The 19,626-nt window shown below is 56.7% G+C and overlaps 3 protein-coding genes across 5 annotated transcripts in view; 2 read left to right on the top strand and 1 right to left on the bottom strand.

Moving 5' to 3' along the window:
• The window catches only part of ENPP7 (ectonucleotide pyrophosphatase/phosphodiesterase 7), a gene marked incomplete at both ends in the record, with an annotated part of 44,681 nt that extends 43,302 nt beyond the window's left edge, over window positions 1-1,379 (top strand). Inside the window, one exon of the mRNA XM_079905238.1 lies at window positions 1,006-1,379. Within this exon, the coding sequence (XP_079761364.1) occupies window positions 1,006-1,379 (374 nt within the window). The remainder of the gene's footprint in view (window positions 1-1,005) is intronic.
• Window positions 1,380-1,410: 31 nt separating this feature from the next.
• CBX2 (chromobox 2) lies at window positions 1,411-11,123 on the top strand. 2 transcript variants are annotated; one of them, XM_079904776.1, is made up of 5 exons: window positions 1,411-1,684; window positions 1,756-1,799; window positions 2,827-2,892; window positions 5,150-5,255; window positions 6,663-11,123. In XM_079904776.1, the coding sequence occupies exons 1-5, from the start codon at window positions 1,613-1,615 to the stop codon at window positions 7,965-7,967; spliced, it is 1,593 nt and encodes a 530-aa protein (XP_079760902.1). In that variant the 5' UTR covers window positions 1,411-1,612; the 3' UTR covers window positions 7,968-11,123. The 2 variants fall into 2 exon arrangements, with proteins under 2 accessions (XP_079760902.1, XP_079760903.1); XM_079904777.1 differs by lacking the exons at window positions 1,411-1,684; window positions 1,756-1,799 and adding an exon at window positions 4,845-4,948 and having other exon boundaries at window positions 2,878-2,892.
• A 4,143-nt stretch (window positions 11,124-15,266) lies between these two features.
• On the bottom strand, window positions 15,267-19,311 carry CBX8 (chromobox 8). Of its 2 annotated transcripts, XM_079903722.1 has the most exons (5): window positions 19,222-19,311; window positions 18,799-18,842; window positions 18,548-18,613; window positions 18,355-18,421; window positions 15,267-17,902 (listed from the first exon to the last, which is right to left on the bottom strand). In XM_079903722.1, the coding sequence occupies exons 1-5, from the start codon at window positions 19,288-19,290 to the stop codon at window positions 17,045-17,047; spliced, it is 1,104 nt and encodes a 367-aa protein (XP_079759848.1). In that variant the 5' UTR covers window positions 19,291-19,311; the 3' UTR covers window positions 15,267-17,044. The 2 variants fall into 2 exon arrangements, with proteins under 2 accessions (XP_079759848.1, XP_079759849.1); XM_079903723.1 differs by lacking the exon at window positions 18,548-18,613.
• Window positions 19,312-19,626: the final 315 nt, after the last annotated feature.

Genomic DNA, 19,626 nt, shown 5'->3' with positions numbered 1-19,626 from the left:
ATCCCAAAACAGGTATTCTGGGCTGCAGCCCCCCCCAAGTAAGCAATCAACCCCCCACCAAAAGCAATCTTCCTTCTTCCCACCTCCTTTGCAAATAATATCTGAGTTTGCAAATGTTACTCAAGTTCTCTCCAGGATATCGTATGAACGTAACCTATTTAACCAAATAAACTGAAGAACATGCCAGAAATTGAAAGATGGGCTCCTGAAGTTCCATATTTTCTACAGTAGGCCTTTCCTATTAAAACAACAACAAAAATACATTTCTCCTGCAGAATCCTTTATAAATATGGTTTTAATGATCAAAATTACATTGAGACAGTTTCCTGCAACAAGAAACGACTTTTTGACGTACTCAACCCATAGAGTACTTTGCAGCTGTGTCCAAGGGAAAAACAAAGCCAGAAAATGAATTTTGAGTTAAACTGTACTGATACGAAAAAAAAGTGCTAACGTATATCCCCTTTATTACTAGTTTGACTTGCTCTGATTCAAGATCTAAATGATTTAAGGGAAGAGTTGCTCACGGAATATCGATCTGAACAGCGTTAAGGGTGGCTGCCGAAGATGACCCCACCGGACTCCAGCCCACCGCCTTCTCTAAACCCGGTCCAGTCTCCTCTCTGCCGCATGCAATTGATCCAAAGGACATGGACTGCCAAATCCTAGCGGGCCCATTAACGACTTGGTCCTAGGTTAGAACCATGTCCTCAAATCCCGATCCCATCTCCTCCACATTCATTTCCTTAAAATCATGAAATAAATTTTTAAAAGGTGCAGTTGCTTTTCCCCCTACGTGCGCCCTAAAACTTGGGGGTTGGGTGCCACTCTTCACAACTTAAAGAACGAAGAGCCGTTCATTTCCACCAGATGCATTTTCCTCTCTCGCCTTTGAGATAAAAAGCTGGGCTGCTCCGTTTTTGCCGCTCACCTCCTCCCCCAGCACTTTGTCTTCCATTCCTTCCCCGCCCCCGCCCCAGCCCGTTTTGCTCCCACGCAAAATAGTACGACTGCCCGAGACCAAAGGAGACCAAGTTCAAAAATGCGGAGGGCGCCTGGGCCCTCCGCGCCCCAAGCAGCGCCCCTCGGGGACAGAGGCAGGAAGCGGCCGCCTCGCCGCGTCCCAACTTCCCCCCGCTTCGGGGCAGAACAATGGCTTTTTGCCCGGAAAACGAAGTTCGGAGGAGGCCAGGCGCACCCCGGAGACCAAGCGGGACTCGACTGCTGATCGCCAGGTCCGAAGAGGCAAGGCGCCTCCTTCTTCCCCGCGAGGGACCCGCCCGCGCTCTGCTGACCCACGCGCGCTGCCCGCGGCCCCAACCCACCCAGACCAGGCGCGCCGGACCCCCGCCCGGGGCGCGAAGCTGGTCCCGCCGTGAACAATGCGCGCACCGCCCCCAGGCACCGCCCCCTTGCGCTCATTGGCCCATGCCGGAACAGGGCGGCCCGCACGGGCTGGTGGCGGGCTGGGGCGCGCGGGGCGCGGAAGCGTTGCGCGTGCGCGGGGCGGGCCTGCGCGGGGCGGGGGCGGTGCTTTGTGTGCGGCCGGGAGGGCGCGCGGCGGCGGTGGCTGTGCGGGGAGCGGCGGGTGCCGCGGTCTGGGCGGGGCAGCATGGAGGAGCTGAGCAGCGTGGGAGAGCAGGTCTTCGCCGCCGAGTGCATCCTGAGCAAGCGGCTCCGCAAGGTGCGTGCGGCCCGGCCCGTGCCCACCCGCGCCCGCCCACCCCGGCTCACGCGCCTCTTCTCTCCCTGCAGGGCAAGCTGGAGTACCTGGTCAAGTGGCGTGGCTGGTCCTCCAAGTGAGTCCCCAACAATGCGGCGCCCGCCTTCCCGCCCGCGCCACCTCGGTGTGAAGGGGGGGCGGCGTGGGGTTCCTCGGCCGCGCCGTCGGGGGGCGTCGCGCGCCGGGCGGGAAGTTTGTGGGGGCTCCGCGGGCTCCTCGGGCTTGGCGGGAGGGGGCACACAGCCTGCGCAGGGTGCCCTTTGTTTACAAGCCCGCGGGTCGCAGGGCTGGGCGGCCTCCCCTTCCAGCCCGCCCAGCTCCGCTCCCGGCGCCCCGGCCGCCTCTCCCCGCGCCTGGCCCGCGCCCCTCCGGCGCCGCGCGTTCCTCCCGCGCCCATTTGTTGCATGCGCCCCCGCCCGCCTCAGCCCTCCCTGCGGGACGCGAGCCCCCCTACTCTAGTCCGTATTTTCCCCGCTGTAACCTGAGCTTTCTATTCATGGATGTAGGACTCCTTTTTTTTTTTTTTTTCTTTTAATGGATGGGAGGGGACTTGGCATCCCGGAAGGGGCTCTATTTACAGAGAATCGCGCAGACCCAGTTCCCCTTTCTTCCCGGACCCCACTTTTCTTTCTTTGCTTAACTCTCCGGGTTCCTGGCCCGCGTAGGCCTGGGCGACAGCAACGTCTTTGGGCTGCGTTTCTGTGCCCCTAGGCCTCCTTCTCCCTGCATCCTGAAGGAGCCTTCCCTTCCCTCCCTGGCTCCGGACCAGGGTTTGGGGTCTTCCCTCTCTGCAACTTTCCATTTTATTGGGATTTGTTTTCCTCCAGAGGGAGGCTGTAGAGTCCTCCTGAGGCCGGGTGTTAATTGGGGGTTGAGGTTGTGGTTTCCCTTTGAGTTTGAGGACACGGTGTTGGCTTCAAGAGTTTGGTGTCCAGGAGCTCGTCCTGGGCATGGGTGAGACCTTTCGGGACTCTCCCCAGCACCCCGATGCCCTGGCTGCCAACAGGGATCGGAGAGCAATGGCGCAACCCCACTTGGGCTTGTTTCTGAAGTGGCTGGTCAGTGCCTAGTGCTTTAAGATGCCCTGTTCTTTGCTTTTCCAGACACAACAGCTGGGAGCCAGAGGAAAATATCCTGGACCCGAGGCTGCTCTTGGCTTTCCAGAAGAAGTGAGAAAGTTAACAGACCTGTGGGAGGGGGAGACTGTTGGGGGGACCCTGGCCTGTCACACAGTCGTACAGGGCAGTGATGGCGCTCCAGGAGTCCCAGGCTTGGGCTGTGGTTTGAGGTCCCAGATGAGTCCTCTCCCCACCTTCCCTCGGCTGGCCAGCACTGTGCCCAGACCTTGGGAGTCACTGAGTAAGTGCTGCTTTTGGTCTTTGTGACAGCCAGATTTGCCAAAATGAACCTTCTTGGTTCCTTCGTGAAAAGTTCTGGCTTCTCTTCTTGGCCTTTTCTGTTGACTAGTTTGCAAATAGCACTGGTTAAAAACAAGGATGGCAGGTTTGCCGTAAAAATTGCAGACCTGGCCTCCCAGTCCTCCTTGTGGGTGCCATTGAACAAGAGAAGGCTCAGAGAGGGAGCTGGGACACACAGCAGAAAGCTATGCCTACTGTGGTGTGTCTGACCAAGAACAACACATTTATTTTTCTCTGCTGCAAAACAGCACCAAGTGAGCACCACGGGGGCCCCTTTACCAGTCTCGGGCTGAATTTACTTCTGTAATTCTAGATGTCATATCTGTTTTTAGGTAGGAGACTTGGGTTAAAAGAGACCTCTTTGAGATACTCAGGGGAAAGGGTGGTGAGGGGCATGTGATGGCATAAGGTTCCAGGGAATGCTATTCCAGAGCAGGCTGGTGGGGGCAAGGTGTGGGGATTGCCCTGTTGATAGAGGCTGATAAATTAGGTGCTCAAAATCTTTCCCAGACGGGGTCGATCCGGCCAGCTGTTCTCTGGTAGCTCAAGCTGTGTCCACTTTTTTTTACTATAGCAGGACATTTTGGGTCTTCTCAGAAGGGCCAGAGCAATGGGGAAAAATAGAGATAGATTTTGGTGGGGGGGGGGTGAGAGAAAATACATCGAGCATATGCTTGCCTCAGTACCTTTGAAGAAGCTTATGAGCAAGCTGTCTGCTGTTTACTCCATAACTCAGGTCCTGTAAGTCGCAGAGGGTGGGAGCTGATACTTTTCTCTGTAAGACAGTGTCCTGACCGTCGAGAGAGTGTGTGTCCTTAACGTCACTTTTACTTACAGCACAGCAGACAGGAACTGAGGTTAGCAAATACCAGAGAGATAGATGCAGCAGTTACAAAGAGCCATGGGGTGGTCTGGTTTACATCACGGGGGAGAGAAAACTGGGAAAGTGGGTGCTCTGTCTTCCTGTCCACCCCAGAGATCCCCCTGGGAACTAGGAACTGGTGGTGATTTGCTTGGTGTGGGGATGTGACCTTTGACTGTAAGGGGAAGTCTCAGGTTCAGAGCTCACGGGTACAGGTTAATGTGTCAGCGGAGACTCCTCTACTTTTAGGAGACATGTTGGGGCTGCTTTGAGTATGAGCTCTGTCTCGTTGTACTAATTGGCTTCTTTAAGAGATCACCTTACAGGCCTCAATGCGATGATGTTTGCCCATTTTGATTACCAGGAAACTGCTCCAGATAGAGCCTCTTCCCCGGGGGTAGCCTGGAATAGAGGCTTTTGGGGCTGGTGGGTAGAGGCGGCTTTCTTGGCTCCCTGACCCCAAGTCATGGAGCTGGTTAATGGTGTCCTGCCTTGAGCCCTGAGCCCCGGCCACCTCGGAATCAGGCGTCACCAGTACTTCCATCTAGAGCAGAGTGTAGGAACAGAAAGGGCTTAGAAAGAGGAAACCAGAAAAGAAATGTGAGCCAGGGGCACTGGCTCTGGGTAGACCGTGTGGGGACCGGGAGCCCTTGGTTACCCCAGTGCTCTGACGACCGTGAGATTTTGTGCGGGCATTAGAAGACTGAGAATGGGGGGCAGTGGTCCTCACCTCCCTACCTCTGGACTCTCTTACTTGGAGTGAGGGGGTTGGACCACGTGAGCACAAAGCCTCCTTCTAGTTGTGGTATTGTAGAATTTCCACAATATCATCTCCCTGCAGAAAGTGGCCAGGATTCGCACAGGGTTTTAAGAGGAGTCGGAGAAAACTGGGAACCGTTCCTTTCCCAGCTTTACTTGAATTTCGTGACTTGACTTTACCCAAAGGTAAATGAAATAGATGGAGGTAAAAATAATACTGAACCCTAATGCAAAGATGGGGGTCTGGACCTCTGCCTTGGATGTGTTAATTAACAGGATATGTTTTTGCAGGGAAACTGGTGCTAAGCTACCTGGGGGTGTTTGAAACCACGGGGTTCCAGGGTGGCAGAAGGAAAGTCTGTGACTCTGATTGCTGATTGTCTTCAGGGAACACGAGAAGGAGGTGCAGAACCGGAAGAGAGGCAAGCGGCCCAGGGGCAGGCCGAGGAAGCACACGGTGATGTCCCCCTGCAGCCGGCACTCCAAGCTTAAGGTGGGTGGCTGCTCCCCTCCCAGCAGTGGCCCTCAGCCGGCTGAGTGGAAGGCAGTGGCGGGAGGGTTGCGGGCTTTGGGGAAGGGGGCCAGCTGGCACCTCCAAGTCTTTCCCTTGCTCAGAAGACCTTGACTCTGCCTCTCTCTAGGCTGCCGCTGTGAGCCTCTGCCAGCAGGGGGCAACAGCAAACCTCAGCTCTCCACCTCCTGCCCTGTCTCTCTGGGGAGGGCCCTGCAATGGTTAAGCCCCCCAAGCTGGTTTCCTGGTCCTGTGACGTCCACTCTGCTACTTTCTCACCTCCATTGGCTTACAGGGAACAAAAACAGGAAGCATGTACACAGTAGGTGCTCATAGGTTTGCCAGGTAGGCGCAGCTAAGAGGGCACACACACCTGGGCTCCATGGCACAGCCCCTCCTTCCAGTAGCTCAGAGGCAGGATGGGGAAGGGGTTCCGGCCTCAGTCTTAGATGTGTCTGTGATTTCTCTCTTGAAGGCACTGCCCCCGGGGCCTGAACCCACACACTGGCCAGGAGCTCAGTCACTTCTTACAAAACTGCCCTTCCAGGAGGCGGAGAACCCTGCCGTGAGCCTTATTGGCTAGGGTACGCTGGCCTGGTTTTGTCTTCAAAATGTTCTTTTTGAGCAGGATAGTGGGGCTGGAGGATTCAGCTTTACTGCAGGAGAATGTGGGGCATGTACGTTGAGGAACATCAGCAAGGCGGGGGGCCAGCCAGGCAGGGAGGCCCCAGACTCCCTGGGTTTGATTCCATCATCCCCAGTTCGGGGCAGGCGAGCTTTGCGACCGGGAGCAGGTGTTGGCTCTGTCTACCTAAAGCACACTTCTTACACAGGGACCTGAGAAATAGTAAGGTGTGCTTAATTAGTGTTTGGGATGACACCCAGAGGATGAGGAGGGCAGTGGTTTGTTTTCCTATGTGCTGGAAGGTTCTGAAGGGGTCAGCTTTGGAAATGGGGAGATGGAAGCAAGATGTCTGGTTGCTTTAGGTTACCAAGCTCTCACACACACTGCTTCACTTCACCCTTCCCTTCCGAGACACGTGAATCATGCTGCTCTGAATTTCCCTTTTCCAGGTGTCTGCCGAGGGCCAGGAGCTCCCCGTGTGTCCCTGGAAAGCTCGGCGTCCATTGTCAGCATGTGAGCGTTTCCCTCCATCGTTCTGGCTTCACTTTGTGAACCACCTATTTTTCTTTGTTCTCTTTCACTTTTAACTGCATCTCTTGGGACCTCATAAGGACCTCTTCAGTCCTTTCTGGAACCAAACAGTGAGATCGCTCCCTCCTGGCTGCCTCTCGGGTCTGGAAGCCACAGGAGGGGCTGGCTCCAAGGTGTCTGATGCCCCTGGAGACCAGGCTGTAGAAGTGACACCTTCCCCTTTGTCGTTGCAGGAACCCGACGCCCCCTCCAAATCCAAATCCAGCAGTTCCTCCTCTTCCTCCACGTCCTCCTCATCTTCCTCAGATGAAGAGGATGACAGCGACTTAGATGCCAAGAGGGGCCCCCGGGGCCGTGAGACTCACCCAGTGCCTCAAAAGAAGGCCCAGATCCTGGTAGCCAAGCCCGAACTGAAGGATCCCATCCGGAAGAAGCGGGGCCGCAAGCCCCTGCCCCCAGAGCAGAAGGCGGCCCGGAGGCCCGTGAGCCTGGCCAAGGTGCTGAAGACGGCCCGGAAGGACCTAGGGGCACCGGCCGGCAAGCTGCCCCCCCCGCTCAGTGCCCCCGTGGCCGGCCTGGCAGCCCTGAAGGCCCATGCCAAGGAGGCTTGCAGTGGCCCCAGCACCATGGCCACCCCGGAGAACTTGGCCAGCCTGATGAAGGGCATGGCCGGCAGCCCCAGCCGGGGTGGTATCAGCTGGCAGAGCTCCATCGTGCACTACATGAACCGGATGAGCCAGAGCCAGGCCCAGGCCGCTGGCAGACTGTCTCTCAGGGCCCCAACTGCCAACAAGTGCAGCCTAGGGCTGGACCTGAAGGTGAGGACGCAGAAGGGGGAGCTGGGGATAAGCCCCCCGGGAAGCAAAGTCCCAAAGGCCCCCAGTGGTGCTCTGGAGCAGAAAGTGGGGGGCACAGGAGGGCCTCCACACGTCCACAGTGGCAGCAAGGTCCCTGCCGGGTGCCTGGGCCCCCAGCCTGCACCCACCCAGGAGCTGAGCCTCCAGGTCTTGGACTTACAGAGTGTCAAGAACGGCACACCAGGGCTGGGCATGGTCGCCCGCCATGCCACAACCACCAAGGGTAACCCTGCCCCCCACCCAGCCACTGGGAAGGGTGCCGGGGGTGGCCTCACTGCGGTGAGTGGGGCTGGCCTGCCCACCGACGCCAGCAAGAGTGAGAAGCTGGCCTCCAGGGCAGCAGCCCTGCCCACGCCTGCCAGCAAGAGGGACTTTGTCAAGGGCAGCATGGCCCCAGGGCAGGAGGGCCACCCGACTCCGGGAGAGGCGCGGAAGACAGCTACACTGTCTGAGATGAGCACCGGCGAAGAGAACAGCAGCTCTGACTCGGACCCTGACTCGGCCTCCCTGCCCAGTGCCGGACAGAACCTGTCAGTGTCCGTCCAAACCAGCCAGGACTGGAAGCCCACCCGCAGCCTCATTGAGCACGTCTTCGTCACCGACGTCACCGCCAACCTCATCACAGTCACGGTGAAGGAGTCTCCCACCAGCGTGGGCTTCTTCAACCTGAGACATTACTGACACCCCCTGGCTGCCCGGGTCTCACCTTCCCCTCTCTGGCCTCTGGCTTTGCTTTGATACATGGCCCGCCTCCCAAACCCTCTCCAGGGGCCGGTGGCCTCCTTCAAGGGCAGGCTTGGATGGGAACTCCCCTGGACCCAGCCCTGCCTGCCACTTTGGCAGGGGAGGCTCCGTGATGCCTTGCCACCCGGCCTCGCCCTTGTTCCTACCTCTGGGCCTTCGCTTTGCTCTCCATTTGCCTCAGGAAGTCTAGGTGGCCGCCTGTGGCTCAGCGAAATGTTTCTCGAGAGCATCCTGTGTTTCTTGAGCCTGACCATGTTCGCTGTTTGAACTGCCTCCGTGGCCTGTGATGACAACGGTGGTCACCTTGCCTCCCAATTTCCCAGAGCACAGGTGTTAGAGGAGGGGGCTTCTGGCCCAGCTTGGCTGTTTCTGCCCAGCTGCTGGAAGAGAAGGTGTTAGGGCTGGGGGGAGGTAAGGCCTGGGGAGCTGCTCCAGGGAGGACTCTGCTCAGTGTGTAGAAGGGTGGGGGGAGCAGGAAAGGGGCCTTTCTGGTCGGAACTCCCCCCTCAGCAATGCCTGAGCTGGCAAGGGTGAGGGGACTGTCCACCTCCCTGTCCCTGCCCCCACCCGGGACAGATGAGGGCTGTGGCCTTAATATAAGAGGACAGGTGTGGCAGTTGGGATCAGGAACCCTGAAGAGGTTGGTGTTGGTGCGATCTAACCCTGATTCAGATTAACAACAGCAGCCCCCAGATGACTCAAGAGTCCAGCATGGGCAGGGAGGGGGCTGATCCCAGAGCTCTTCCACCTAAACCGAGTGTCGGGGGCCGCTGCTGCCTTCCTTTCTGTCAACCTGTTCAAGGACTGTCTTAGTCCTAATCATGGCCCCACAAACTGCCCCAGATCCACTGGGAGGTGGGCAGTTGCTGGCAGTAGGTCCCCCCTCCCGACATCCGCTGGCTTCCAGCTGCTGTGCAGGTGCTTCCCACAGTTCCCACCTACCTTCCCCTGACAATCCCTCCCCACTTCTGGGGGTTCCATGTTCTCTTACCCAGCTGAGAAGCTGTATCCCTGTACCATTTTGGAAATGGGACAAAATCTGAGTGACCCACCTGGCCTTCGGAAAGGCCAGAGCTGCCAGCCCGACTGCCTCCCCCCAGATGGCTGAGTCCGGCAGCTGTCTTGGCAATTCCAACCAACAACAGAATTGCCATTACTGATTTGGGGCAGAGAGGTACATCAGTGAGTGGGGTCACTGGTCTTTATGCCAAAAAAAAAAAAGTGGGAATGCAGGGAACTTTATTTCTGCTTCAATTATCGGTTAACATCAGCCAGTAGGTGTGGGATCTTCTGTTGTCCCCATAGCCCTGAGTGCAGTGGACACGGTGGGCTCTGGTTTCTGAGGGTGGGCCTGCCAGAACTCCAGTCCCCTCAGTCCCTCACCCTCCACGCCAAATAGGAAGAGATGGCTTTTGCATAGCCAAATCGATTTCAACAGTGTGCCTTTGGGGACAGATCACATCCAGGACCTCATTGAGGGGCATCCAGATGCAGCTTCCGACTCTTGTACGTGATAGCCATGCTGGCTGCAGCAGGAGTGGTGCCCACCCTGGCAAACCTGAGGACTGGGGGTCCTGGACAGCCAGGCTGAAACTGGAAAGTGGGCAGTAAAGGGGGAGAATGCCCCCTCCACTGCCCCAGCAGGAGATGGCGAGATGCCAGTGCACTGCACAGTCTGGAAGGAAGGGGTTCCAGCACCCTGGGCCCCTGGTACCAACCTCCCCTCCTGTCCCCAGATGTCCCTGGGTGAGACTAAAGGGGCTCTTCTGGGCTGCCTCCCCCTCAAAGGAGCTCATAACCTCCAAGTTTTGCTGCCTTAGAGGCTGCAGAGCCAGGCCAGTAGCAGCTCTCCCCTGCAAGCCCTCAGGGTGACCCTGATCTGGGCTGATCTGACAGCCCCAGCAGCCAGGTCTCCAAACCCTGATTAGGTGCCTTTCTGTTTACCAGCTACTTCAATCCCAAAGTTTGAATCTGCAAACACCTTACTCCCAGCCACTTTGCCTTCTTGCTGTGTTGTGTGTCTTTCTTGGTGTTTGTGACTCCAAGAGGTTCATGTTTGTGTGTGTTTGTGTGTGTACACACATGTGCAGGCGTGACAGCCTTCGCTGAAGAGTTGGACAGGTGCTCAGAGTTGGTCGTCATGTTTACCAATAAATAAAAGTAGTACTTTTTTTGCTGCTGTGTGTGTGTGTGTGTGTGTGTGTGTGTGTGTGTGTGTGTGGCTAGGCATTGGTCGCACATCTGACTTGTTTATCCTGCAGGGTTTCTTATGCGAACTGCATCACAGTGTATGTTGAGTGGGTGTTTCAATCCTGTTTTTCTGTTTGCTTTTGTAACGGATAGGAAGGGGCCAGTCTATCTTCTTCTTTAGAGGATTTGGCATATTTTTATATATATTTTTTGGTACCAAAAAGAGTGTTCCTTGTTTTTGGTTACACTCAAGATTCTGACCTGACTAAGAGAGCTCTGAGCCTAGAGGTTTTATTAGGGGGAAACTAGCGGGGAGAACCAGAGCTTTGGACCATTGCCAATCACTGGCTTGATTTGTGTTTTTTAATTTAAAAAAAAAGCCAAATTATTCATGTATGCCACTTCTAATTACTTTAAAGTGTGGCTGTTTGTTTGCTTTTTTTAAAAGAGAGAGAACAAAAGTGAATATGTTATTGCCCTGGGAAACTTAAGATCTTTGTTGAAACAGCACAGCAGCCCAGCCCCCATATTCAATCAGGACCAGTTAAAGGAAATGCTTCCCCCAGGAAACCCACAATGGTTCTGGGGGAAAGGGGTGGGAGGAGGGGAGAGGTAGTGCCTAGAGGACCAGATTTTTGCTCAAGTGCATCTAAAGATTCTGTGGATCTTCTAGTATTTTTGGAGAACTAACGCTAGCAATAGGTTGCAGATCTTTTTAGACTGATGTTAATTTATTTTGCAGGGGAGAGTCATTAGCAAAGGTGTCAGGATTTTTGTCTTAACTTTTTGTTAACTCTTAGTATATCAATAAATTCTTTTCTTAACTTTCCAGCCTGGTGTATGTCATGAGTGATACCTGGAAACAACAGTCTCTTCACTTTCCCTTTCTTGAGGCAAAATCGTTATCTGGACTTGAACTGAATCATGGGGTGAAAAAATTAAAGGCTTTGGGAAAGGCTCAGCCACTTTCCTGGGATGGAAAAAAAAAATGTTCTTCTAAGCAAAGAGGTGGGGTTGGTCATGAGTCCCTACACCAGCGTTTCCCAGGGACGGCAGTTTGGCACCAAAGGGGACATTCGGCAATTCCTGGAGACAATTTTGGTTGCCACAACTCGGGGGCAGGGGTGAGTGTTGTTGCTACTGGCGTCTAGTGGGTAGAGGCCAGGGATGCTGCAATACATTATAAACTCACTCTGAGACATCTCCCAGAAACTAACACTTTAGGTTAAAACAAAATTTCCACACACACACCCAGTATCCAATGATACTGTGTTGGAAAGCTGCTTAACCTCTTGAATCCACCACACGTGGTAACACTTCTAAAGGACACAGCAATAAAATTCCAGGGGAGTTGCCATGAAGCACAAGAAACTGAATCAGTGGTGCTACTGCGACTCCTAACCCATGGCTCATAATAAAGAGATGATTTGCTTATTATATAACCTTCCCTGGTCCTTTAAGGTTTGCATTACCCTCAGCATGAATTTATTCATAAATTTCAGCCTCTGGGGAGAATGAAGCTCCCTTTGAAGTAAAGAGAGAAGTTGGGCCTGGATGTTGGCCACCACTGATTGAAAGGCTAGTTGGGGCGAAGGCCTGAATGTTTTAGTTTGGGAGGAGATTCCCAATACAAACAGCAGTGCCCCCCCCCCCCCCCCAGCTCTGCCAGGCTCCAGAATTCGCCCTGCGAATTTGCAATCAGATTCCTGCAGGGAAGGCTGCGGGCATGTTTTCTTTTGTTGTGCCTTCGGTGGCTGCAGCGGCTTTCTTTTGGAGGAGGTGGGCAGGGACGACCCTAGCTGTCCTGTCCTGGGCCTTTGAGAGCAGCAGAAAGGGGTTGGGGATGGCCGGGAAAAAGCGGGCTAGAGGGAGTGAGAGCCCGCGCCCTTCCCGGTGGCGGGCCCGAGTCCACTTGTACAGAGCGCCGGGCAGACGTGCACGAGGGGGGGCCCTGACCCACACTGGCCTTTGTTAGTTTCTGCGCTGCTGATCTGATCGCCTAATCCACCGCCTTCCCAGAAGAATGGGCTGGGCTGCCAAGGGGCCCGACCTGGCCCGCGGCATCCCGGGGGCTCAGCCCCGCGCCTCCTGGTCCAGCCCGAGGGCGCCTGGTGGATCTGGCGGGCTGGACACATCCTTCTTCCCTACCTTTGTGGTTGGAGGGCCTGGCCGAAGGGAGAGCGCAGAGGGGGAGCCCGCGGTGGCCCACTCTAGAGTACTTTTGGGTAGGGGAGATGAGGCGTTTCCTTCTCCTTTTGGGACCCAGAAAGGCACCGCCGCCGCGGAGGGGGTGGGCGCCAGGGAGCGGGGCTGAGGCCATCGCCTCTAGAGGGCGCGCGCGACCCGCGAAGATCGGGCCGAGGGCTCTTTGGACGCGCGGGGAACATTCCCCACCCCGGGGCTCCGAGCTGCTAAGGGGAACCGAATTGGACGACCCGCAACCCAACCGCTCTTAGATGCCCCCCAGCAGCCTCCGTTTCCAAAGTCTCACGAAGAAAGCCCCGGCCCCAGGCCACAGCCTCTTTCGCCGTGTCCAGGCTCCCAAGGCTGGAGGTAGAGCCCGAGCAAGCCTTGAGACGCTCCAACTAGAACTCCAGCTGGACCGAAGCACCCCTTTGGTCCCAGGGGACTTTGGGGTGAGAAGAGGAAATCAGAATACGAGCCCCCAAAGTGCGAGGGCAGGCCTGTTCGCCATTGGGTCTCCCGCACACAGCACGGGGCCTCGACTAGCATCTGTACTGTTAAGCATCAAAGGGACCAAAAAAAATCCAACCCGACGCTCTCCGAAGAGCCATAAAGATTCCAGTTCAACCAGTGTGTGTGCTGGGCCAGGCTCCGCGCTGGCGGCGGCCCCACGAGGCGGCCCTGCCATCCGGAGGCAAAGGAATGCCCCAGCCGGAGGCAGCACCACAGGCCCAGGCCTCCACACCTGGTCTCTTTCCCAGAGAATCTGCCCAGGCAACGGAAACTCGTGGAAAAAGCACCAGATCAAAGCCGAGGCTGGTGGTGGCCAAACAACTGGGGAAAGTGGGCAGAGTCGGTGCCCTCCATCTCCCTATCTCCCAAAGCACGAGCCCACTCTGCTGCCCAATGCGGGAGGGAGTCTTGGTGGAGCAGCGGGGCCACGGCTTTGGGGCTGGCCGCCCGCCGCGACCCTCGCCAAGCCACTCCACTCCCCGCCCTCTGACTCTGCCCGCCGGCCCAGTCCCTCACGTCCGAAGGGTGACCCACTGCCCCAAGCCCAGGCTCCTGGCCGCGCCCTCCCTCCCGGGTCCTCACACAGGCCACAGACTAGAGAAAGGAGGCGGGGAGAGCTCCGCCAAACGTGGGGTCACCGATTCGATGGACAAGAGCAGGAGATGCGCCAGCCTACGCGTGCCCACACGCCTCCCTTCGGGCTCTGCCAAGTACGCCTAGATCCGCGCTTCTCCACGGGGCGACGTCTGCTAGGGCTATGGGGGTGGAAGTGAGCTCAATGTGGTGGCCTCTTTGGGGTCCCAAGGGCGGCTCTTCTGTGCCGGCTTCACGACCCCGCCCCATTGCTGCAGTCTTCGGCCAGGAAAATCTGAGAAACCCCCACCCCACCCTGTGCTCTGCTCTACCCCAGACCGTTCCTCGCCCAGCGATGGGGGTGTTGCCCCCCAGAAGACCGGAGACTGAGAGGCAGTGGGGGTTGGCGGGGGCGGGGGCGCGGGGCTGCGCCGCGGCAGCTCCGGGTTCACTAATCACATCAGCGCGCTCTGCGCCAGCTCGGAGCAGCCAGTTGCCTAGCAATACCCGCGAACTCAATTCCTCAATCAATAGGCGCGAGGCGCTGCATTTCGGGGAGCGCTGGCGAGGCTAGGTGGGTCTGGGGGGCGGGTCCCCAGACAGCACTGGTGAGCTGGCGGGGAAGCCGGGGGAGCGCGGCACAGAGGCGCCGGGCGTCAGGGACCAGGACCTCAGGCCTGGGGGTGGGGTGCGCTGCGGGAGTCCTGCCAGAAGAAAAGGGAACCCAGAGGTCGGGCCCATCTTCCCGAGATCCCCGAGTTCTGCCCAGGCCGCAGAGAAGTGCAGTCCGTAGGTGAGGAAAGCCAGGACCATCCCCTTATAGAAGGCTAAGAAGGGTCACATCCCGCTCCCTCCCAAGCCTACCCCTCTCCACCGCCGGGTTTGGCATCCCCTCAGTTGGGGAAGGGCCTACTGGAAACGGAATCGTCCAGGGCCGACAGGGCGAGAGAGGGGGGTGGGATGGGAAATGAGCGAGGAGGGAAGGGTCCTCTCCCCCGCGAGGCGCCTGTTCCCTCTTCTCGAGGGCCAGCAAAAAGGAATAAATCCGAGACACGTCTCTATTTACAAAGTATATATTTAAACATGTAAAAAGCGGTATTGGATACAGACATTCACAACCGCGGAAGATAGGTGCCAACCTTCACTCGAGCTGAGGCGGAGATCGAGTCGAGATTTGTACAAATCTTAGAATTAAATAAACCCAACACGCACACATCCCGCGCGGTTGCAGACTCCCAGCCACGCGGCCCCGGCCCTGCCCACCCACCCCCAGGTCAGCGTCGCAAAAGAGAGTAAAAGAGACGAGCGAATGGCCACGGACAGACGGCAGGACAGAGGGACGGTGGGGCAGAACGACGCTAGCCGGGAAAGGTCAGGGGGAAGGGGCAAAGTCAGCCCCGAGGGAGGGAGATGAGGGCGAAGGGAGGAAGGGAGGGAGGGAAGGCGGCAGCCAGGTAAAGACACGTGTCCCGGAGTGACCTTCCACTCGGTAACAGACATGTCCCGTCAATGAAGTTTCATCTGAAAATAGCGTCGATATTTAAATAGATACACTTGGTCAACGGCGCTTCTTTATACAAAGTCTAAAATACCAGTTTTACAAACGCGAGCATTTAAAAATCCCCATTCCAGGGGCTTCTCTTTACAGGCGCAATTTCATAATTAAAAAAAAAATCATGTAGTACACCGTCTTCCTCTTTTTTACCCCCTCACTTCAAAGGCAAAAGTCTGGAGGAGAGAGAGGCTGAGAAGAGGGAGGTGGGAATACGGGGAGTGAGGAAGAGAAACCAGGCTGGGGTTCCCGCCCTGTCCCCCCAGCATCGAGAAGTTTCCCCCCTCAATCCCGGGTCCCCGCCGCGCTCGCCCGGAATCTGTGCTTCCTCTCAAGGCTCGGGGCCCCCTCGCCCCTCCCTCCACTAGCAATGGGAAGTTAGATCCCCGCTGGCCCTTTAAGGGTGGGGGAGGGCGGGGAGGCCGCAGGATCATTCCTCGAAGGGACCGGGATGTGAGGGGGACAGATTTGTGCTTTTGAGTCAAAAGAGGAGCGCGCGTTCTGCGACCCTGGAGCACAGCGTGGTCAGGAGTCGGCCGGGGCGGGGGCGTCCCGGGACCCGCCGCCACGCAAGGCCTCCCCAGCCGTCTCTTCTCCAACTCCCGCTCCTCCCTCCCCCTCTGGCGGAGTTTGAATGTCGAGTTCAAATAGAGAACACTCCGCGAATCGAAAAGGCCTATAAATTATAGCTTTTGCTTTTAAGGGGGTAAAAAAAAAAAAAAGGAAAAGTTCTGATGCGCACTCTTGGATGGAAACCTCCCCTCGCCCCTCCCCTCTCCCAGCCGAAACCGCCGGGATGCGAGTCCTGCCGGCTCCGAGCCCCGAGCCCCAAGCCCAGACCCTCCATCGCACTCCCAGCCAAGCTGCGGCCCCCGCTCCCAGCCGCCCCTCCCTCTGTGGGTCCCGCAGGGTGGGCCTGTCTGGCCATACATTCTCCTGAGAGCTGGCGGCCCGCCCTCCCCGAGGGAGGGAGGCTAGTCCAACTCTTCCTGGGAGGTGGGGGCCACCGTCTCTTCTGGCGTAACTAGAGGACGCGAAAAGGAAAAGTCCACCCCGACCACTTTTCTTGTAAAACAACAAGCGCCTCGAACTCTGGGCACTGACATGCAATCCTCCCAATTTATCCTGGCATTTCGGGAATGTAAACAGATTCGCTGGATTTCTTTTCTTTCTGTGGAGTAAGGAAAGGAATCGAGGGAACTGGGAGATTTTGTCCACATGACATACACACGATCCGATCTGCGTGTACAACACACACATCTCCCGTAAAGTGCTTTTTCTGGTGTGGTCCTGGGAGAAATCTGCTGCTCCCCAACCACCCGCAACTTTTTACCTTTAACCTCACACACAAAATGTTACTCCAGTTAATACTTTCTCCCCGCAACAGATTTCTTAATCTTAAAAAAAAAAAAAAATTAGGAAAAAGAATAACAGACTGACCCCACCCCCTTCCTTTCTGATTGGGGAGCCAACCTTTTGTTGGCCTGGCCCACCAATGGGAAGAGAGAAAAAATCCAGGTCCTGCCTTGGTTCCAGGGGTGTGACCTGGGGCTGTAGGAAAAGGGAGGAGGGGTTAGGTGGGCTGGCTGAGTCTCTCCTGACACCATCAGAGGCCCAGTGCCCAGGTCTTCATCCTCCCTAGTGCCCTGGGTGGCTGTCAGGCCCCTCCTGCCCATCTCAGCCTGTCTGCCCCAACTGAACCACACTGAGTCTCTCTTTCTCTCCTCGTTTAAATAAAACAACTTCAAGAGTTGAAATATATATATTTAGATATTTTTTCTTAAATAACATATTTACATCTAATAGAAAATATAACTCTAGAGATAATCTTTCCAACCAAAACTGAGGGGGAGGGATGAAAGGAAGGGGGTTATGTGAAGGTAGGGATGGGAAAGGACCAGCCAGAAGGCCACCTCCCACCCAGAAATAAAAAGCATTATGCCAAGTTTGCACTCTCACTCTCTCTCCTGCTCTCTTGTCCTGGGATCACCCACCCAGCAATTCATCTTTTCTCTTTAAAAAAGCCTTGGTCCGTGTTACTTTCCTTAATTGTGACGGTCAAAAAGTTTGAGGTCACGTCGGTGACCACCACCTTCTCCAAGTTGGTCAGAGAGGGGCTCCAGGATTCTTCCTCTGGGTCCCCCAGGATTCTGGCCACTGGGATCCTGGCGATGAGGGAGGGCCTTCCCCCTTGGGCCCCCATGTCCCGATACAAGCCCCCCACAGAGCTGGGGGTGCCTGAGCCATGCCGGACCCGGGGGCCACCAGGGTCCAGGGTGCCCTGGCCTTTGGCCTCCAGGAAGGCGGCCCTGTGCTTTATGACCCTGGCTGGAAAGGTGTCCACAGCCAGCTTGCCCGTGGCCTCAGCCGGGCTGGGGCTGGCCACACCACACTGGGCCAGGTCCGAGTCCTGCCTTCGAGCCAGCTGGATCACACTGTGGCCAGCTGGGAACTTTCCTGCCCCGGAAGCAGTGTCGTCCAGCTTCCTGCCCTTGAGGTAATCTCCAAGGCCATCACTGGGTTCTCCCAAGGGCCTTTGTGAGGGGTCCAGGAGCTCTTTCCGGGGCTTGGGACCTCGCTTCTTGGAGCTGTCGCCTGGCGAGCTGGGTTTGTCATCTGTGCGGCTAGCACCCCGTTCACGCTCTCGTTCCCTCTCCCTCTCTCGATCACGGTCCCGAGGGGGCTCCACTCGGCAGGTGCTGCTGCTCCCCGGTGGCGAAAGACCCATGTTCCGAAGGCCCTCACGGGCCCGGGAAGTAGAGGCCAGTTCTTGGGGTGAGCGGCCGGGATAGGGGATCCGAATGCCTCGGGCCGAGTCACTTCGGAACTCGTAAGTTTTGGCCTTTGCCTTGGCTTGGGCCTGCAAGAAGAGAATGCAGTGTCAAGAGCAGAGCAGTGCCCTGTCCACCGCCCCCACCTCCCCACCCCTCTTCCAGCCCCACTCTCCCTGCTACACTCTCTGATGCCTTGGAATTTCTATATGGGTTGGGGTGAAGCTTAGGGGCAGCAGTCTGGAGGAAGGAGTAGACGATCTATCTGGAAGCAGCCATCCACACCAAGCACACTTCTTGTATTTGATTACATGTCTATTTGGGATGGCTGGGGGGTCCGATAAAGGAATTCTAGTGTGGAATTCTAAAATACCCCTCCCCTCAAGACACACTTAGCAGTGCCAGTGACTTGGTGACAGCCTGTCTGGGGACTCCCCCCTAGATTACGAATAGGACACCCCACTGGTTCACAAGCCCTCACGGCCCGCTTCCCACAAACTGACATAACATTGCTGCCCACCACTGGACACTGCCATCCTACCTTGAGCAGGAAGGTTTTGGGTTTGGGTCCTCGCTTTTTGGGGCCATAGAGCTCCATCTCTCGTTCCCTGCAGAAAGGAAGGAGGGAGAAAGGGGTGTGTGAGTAAAGAAACCAAGTGGGCCTCCAGTTCAAGCTGGATAGGAGCCACCCTTCATGTTCTAAGTGAGAAGTCGAAGCTTGGAGGGGCCTCTACCTTTCCTCAAAGGCTGCGAGCAGGCGAGCATCCAGGATGTTTTCTTCAGGTTCCCATGTGCTGTACCTAAAAGGAATCAGGAAGAAGTGGGCATCAGTCCCGGGAACAGGGAAAGAGCCGCGGGTAGGTGTGTGTATGTCTGTAACTTTTCTTGTTGCATTGTATTGTATTTCAACGTAAAGGGAAAAAGAGGAAGAAAGCAAGCTCCCAAATAACAGTCTGGGGTTGAGAATTGCACAGAACCTACTTACTTCTGCGACCAGCCCTTCCATTTCACGAGGTATTCCATGCGTCCCTGAGGATGTAAAAAGGAAAATGTATGTGTGCACGGGGAAAAATGCATGACGAGGACACGAGAAATACATGCAAAAAAATGCATGCACCGAATGAATGCGCGAAATCCCACCGCGAAAGGCAAGCGCCCGCTGCATCACCCCTGCACGAAACGCTGCACAAAGTGCATGCACCGGCATTCATTCCCCCCACCCCGCCCCCCACCCCCCACCCATGCAATCTGTGCATCGCTGCAAGTCTAAGGAAAGCGCTTGGGCTCAGAGCCGCCGCCACGGCCGCGGCCGCTGCTGGGACCTGGGGGAAGGGAAGCTGGGCTGCAGCAGGGGGAGGGAACCCGGGCCGGGAGGGGAGGGCTCGGCCCAAGGCCTGGGGGCACCTACTTTCCGTATGCGCCGCTTCAGGAGGGCTTCGGCCGCGAACACCCGCTCCCCCACCGCTGAAAGCTCCATGTTGACTCGCCGCTTCCCCCCTTGGCCGCTTCCAGGAGCAGAAAAGCAGCAGCCAGCGCACGACAGACCATAATACTCTCCCGCTGACGTCAGTTCTCCTCCCCCTCCCGCGCGCTCGCTCCCTCCCCACCCCCTCCCGCGCGCGGCTCCCTCCTCCCTTCTCTCCCCACTCTTCCTCCCGCCCCACGTGTTGCTAACGACGTTGCTAAAGCCGAGCGGCCAGGGCCAGCTCTCCCGCGCTCTGATTGGGCGAGCTGTGGGCCACGCCCCTCTCGCTTTCTCCCCCGCGTTGCTACGTGACCCGCGTTCCAATCGCCAGGGGGCGGAGTCCGAAGC

This window comes from Stenella coeruleoalba (genome assembly GCF_951394435.1).
Source record: "Stenella coeruleoalba genome assembly, chromosome: 19".
NCBI lineage: Eukaryota > Metazoa > Chordata > Mammalia > Artiodactyla > Delphinidae > Stenella > Stenella coeruleoalba.
This window is presented reverse-complemented; position numbering and strand designations above follow the sequence as displayed.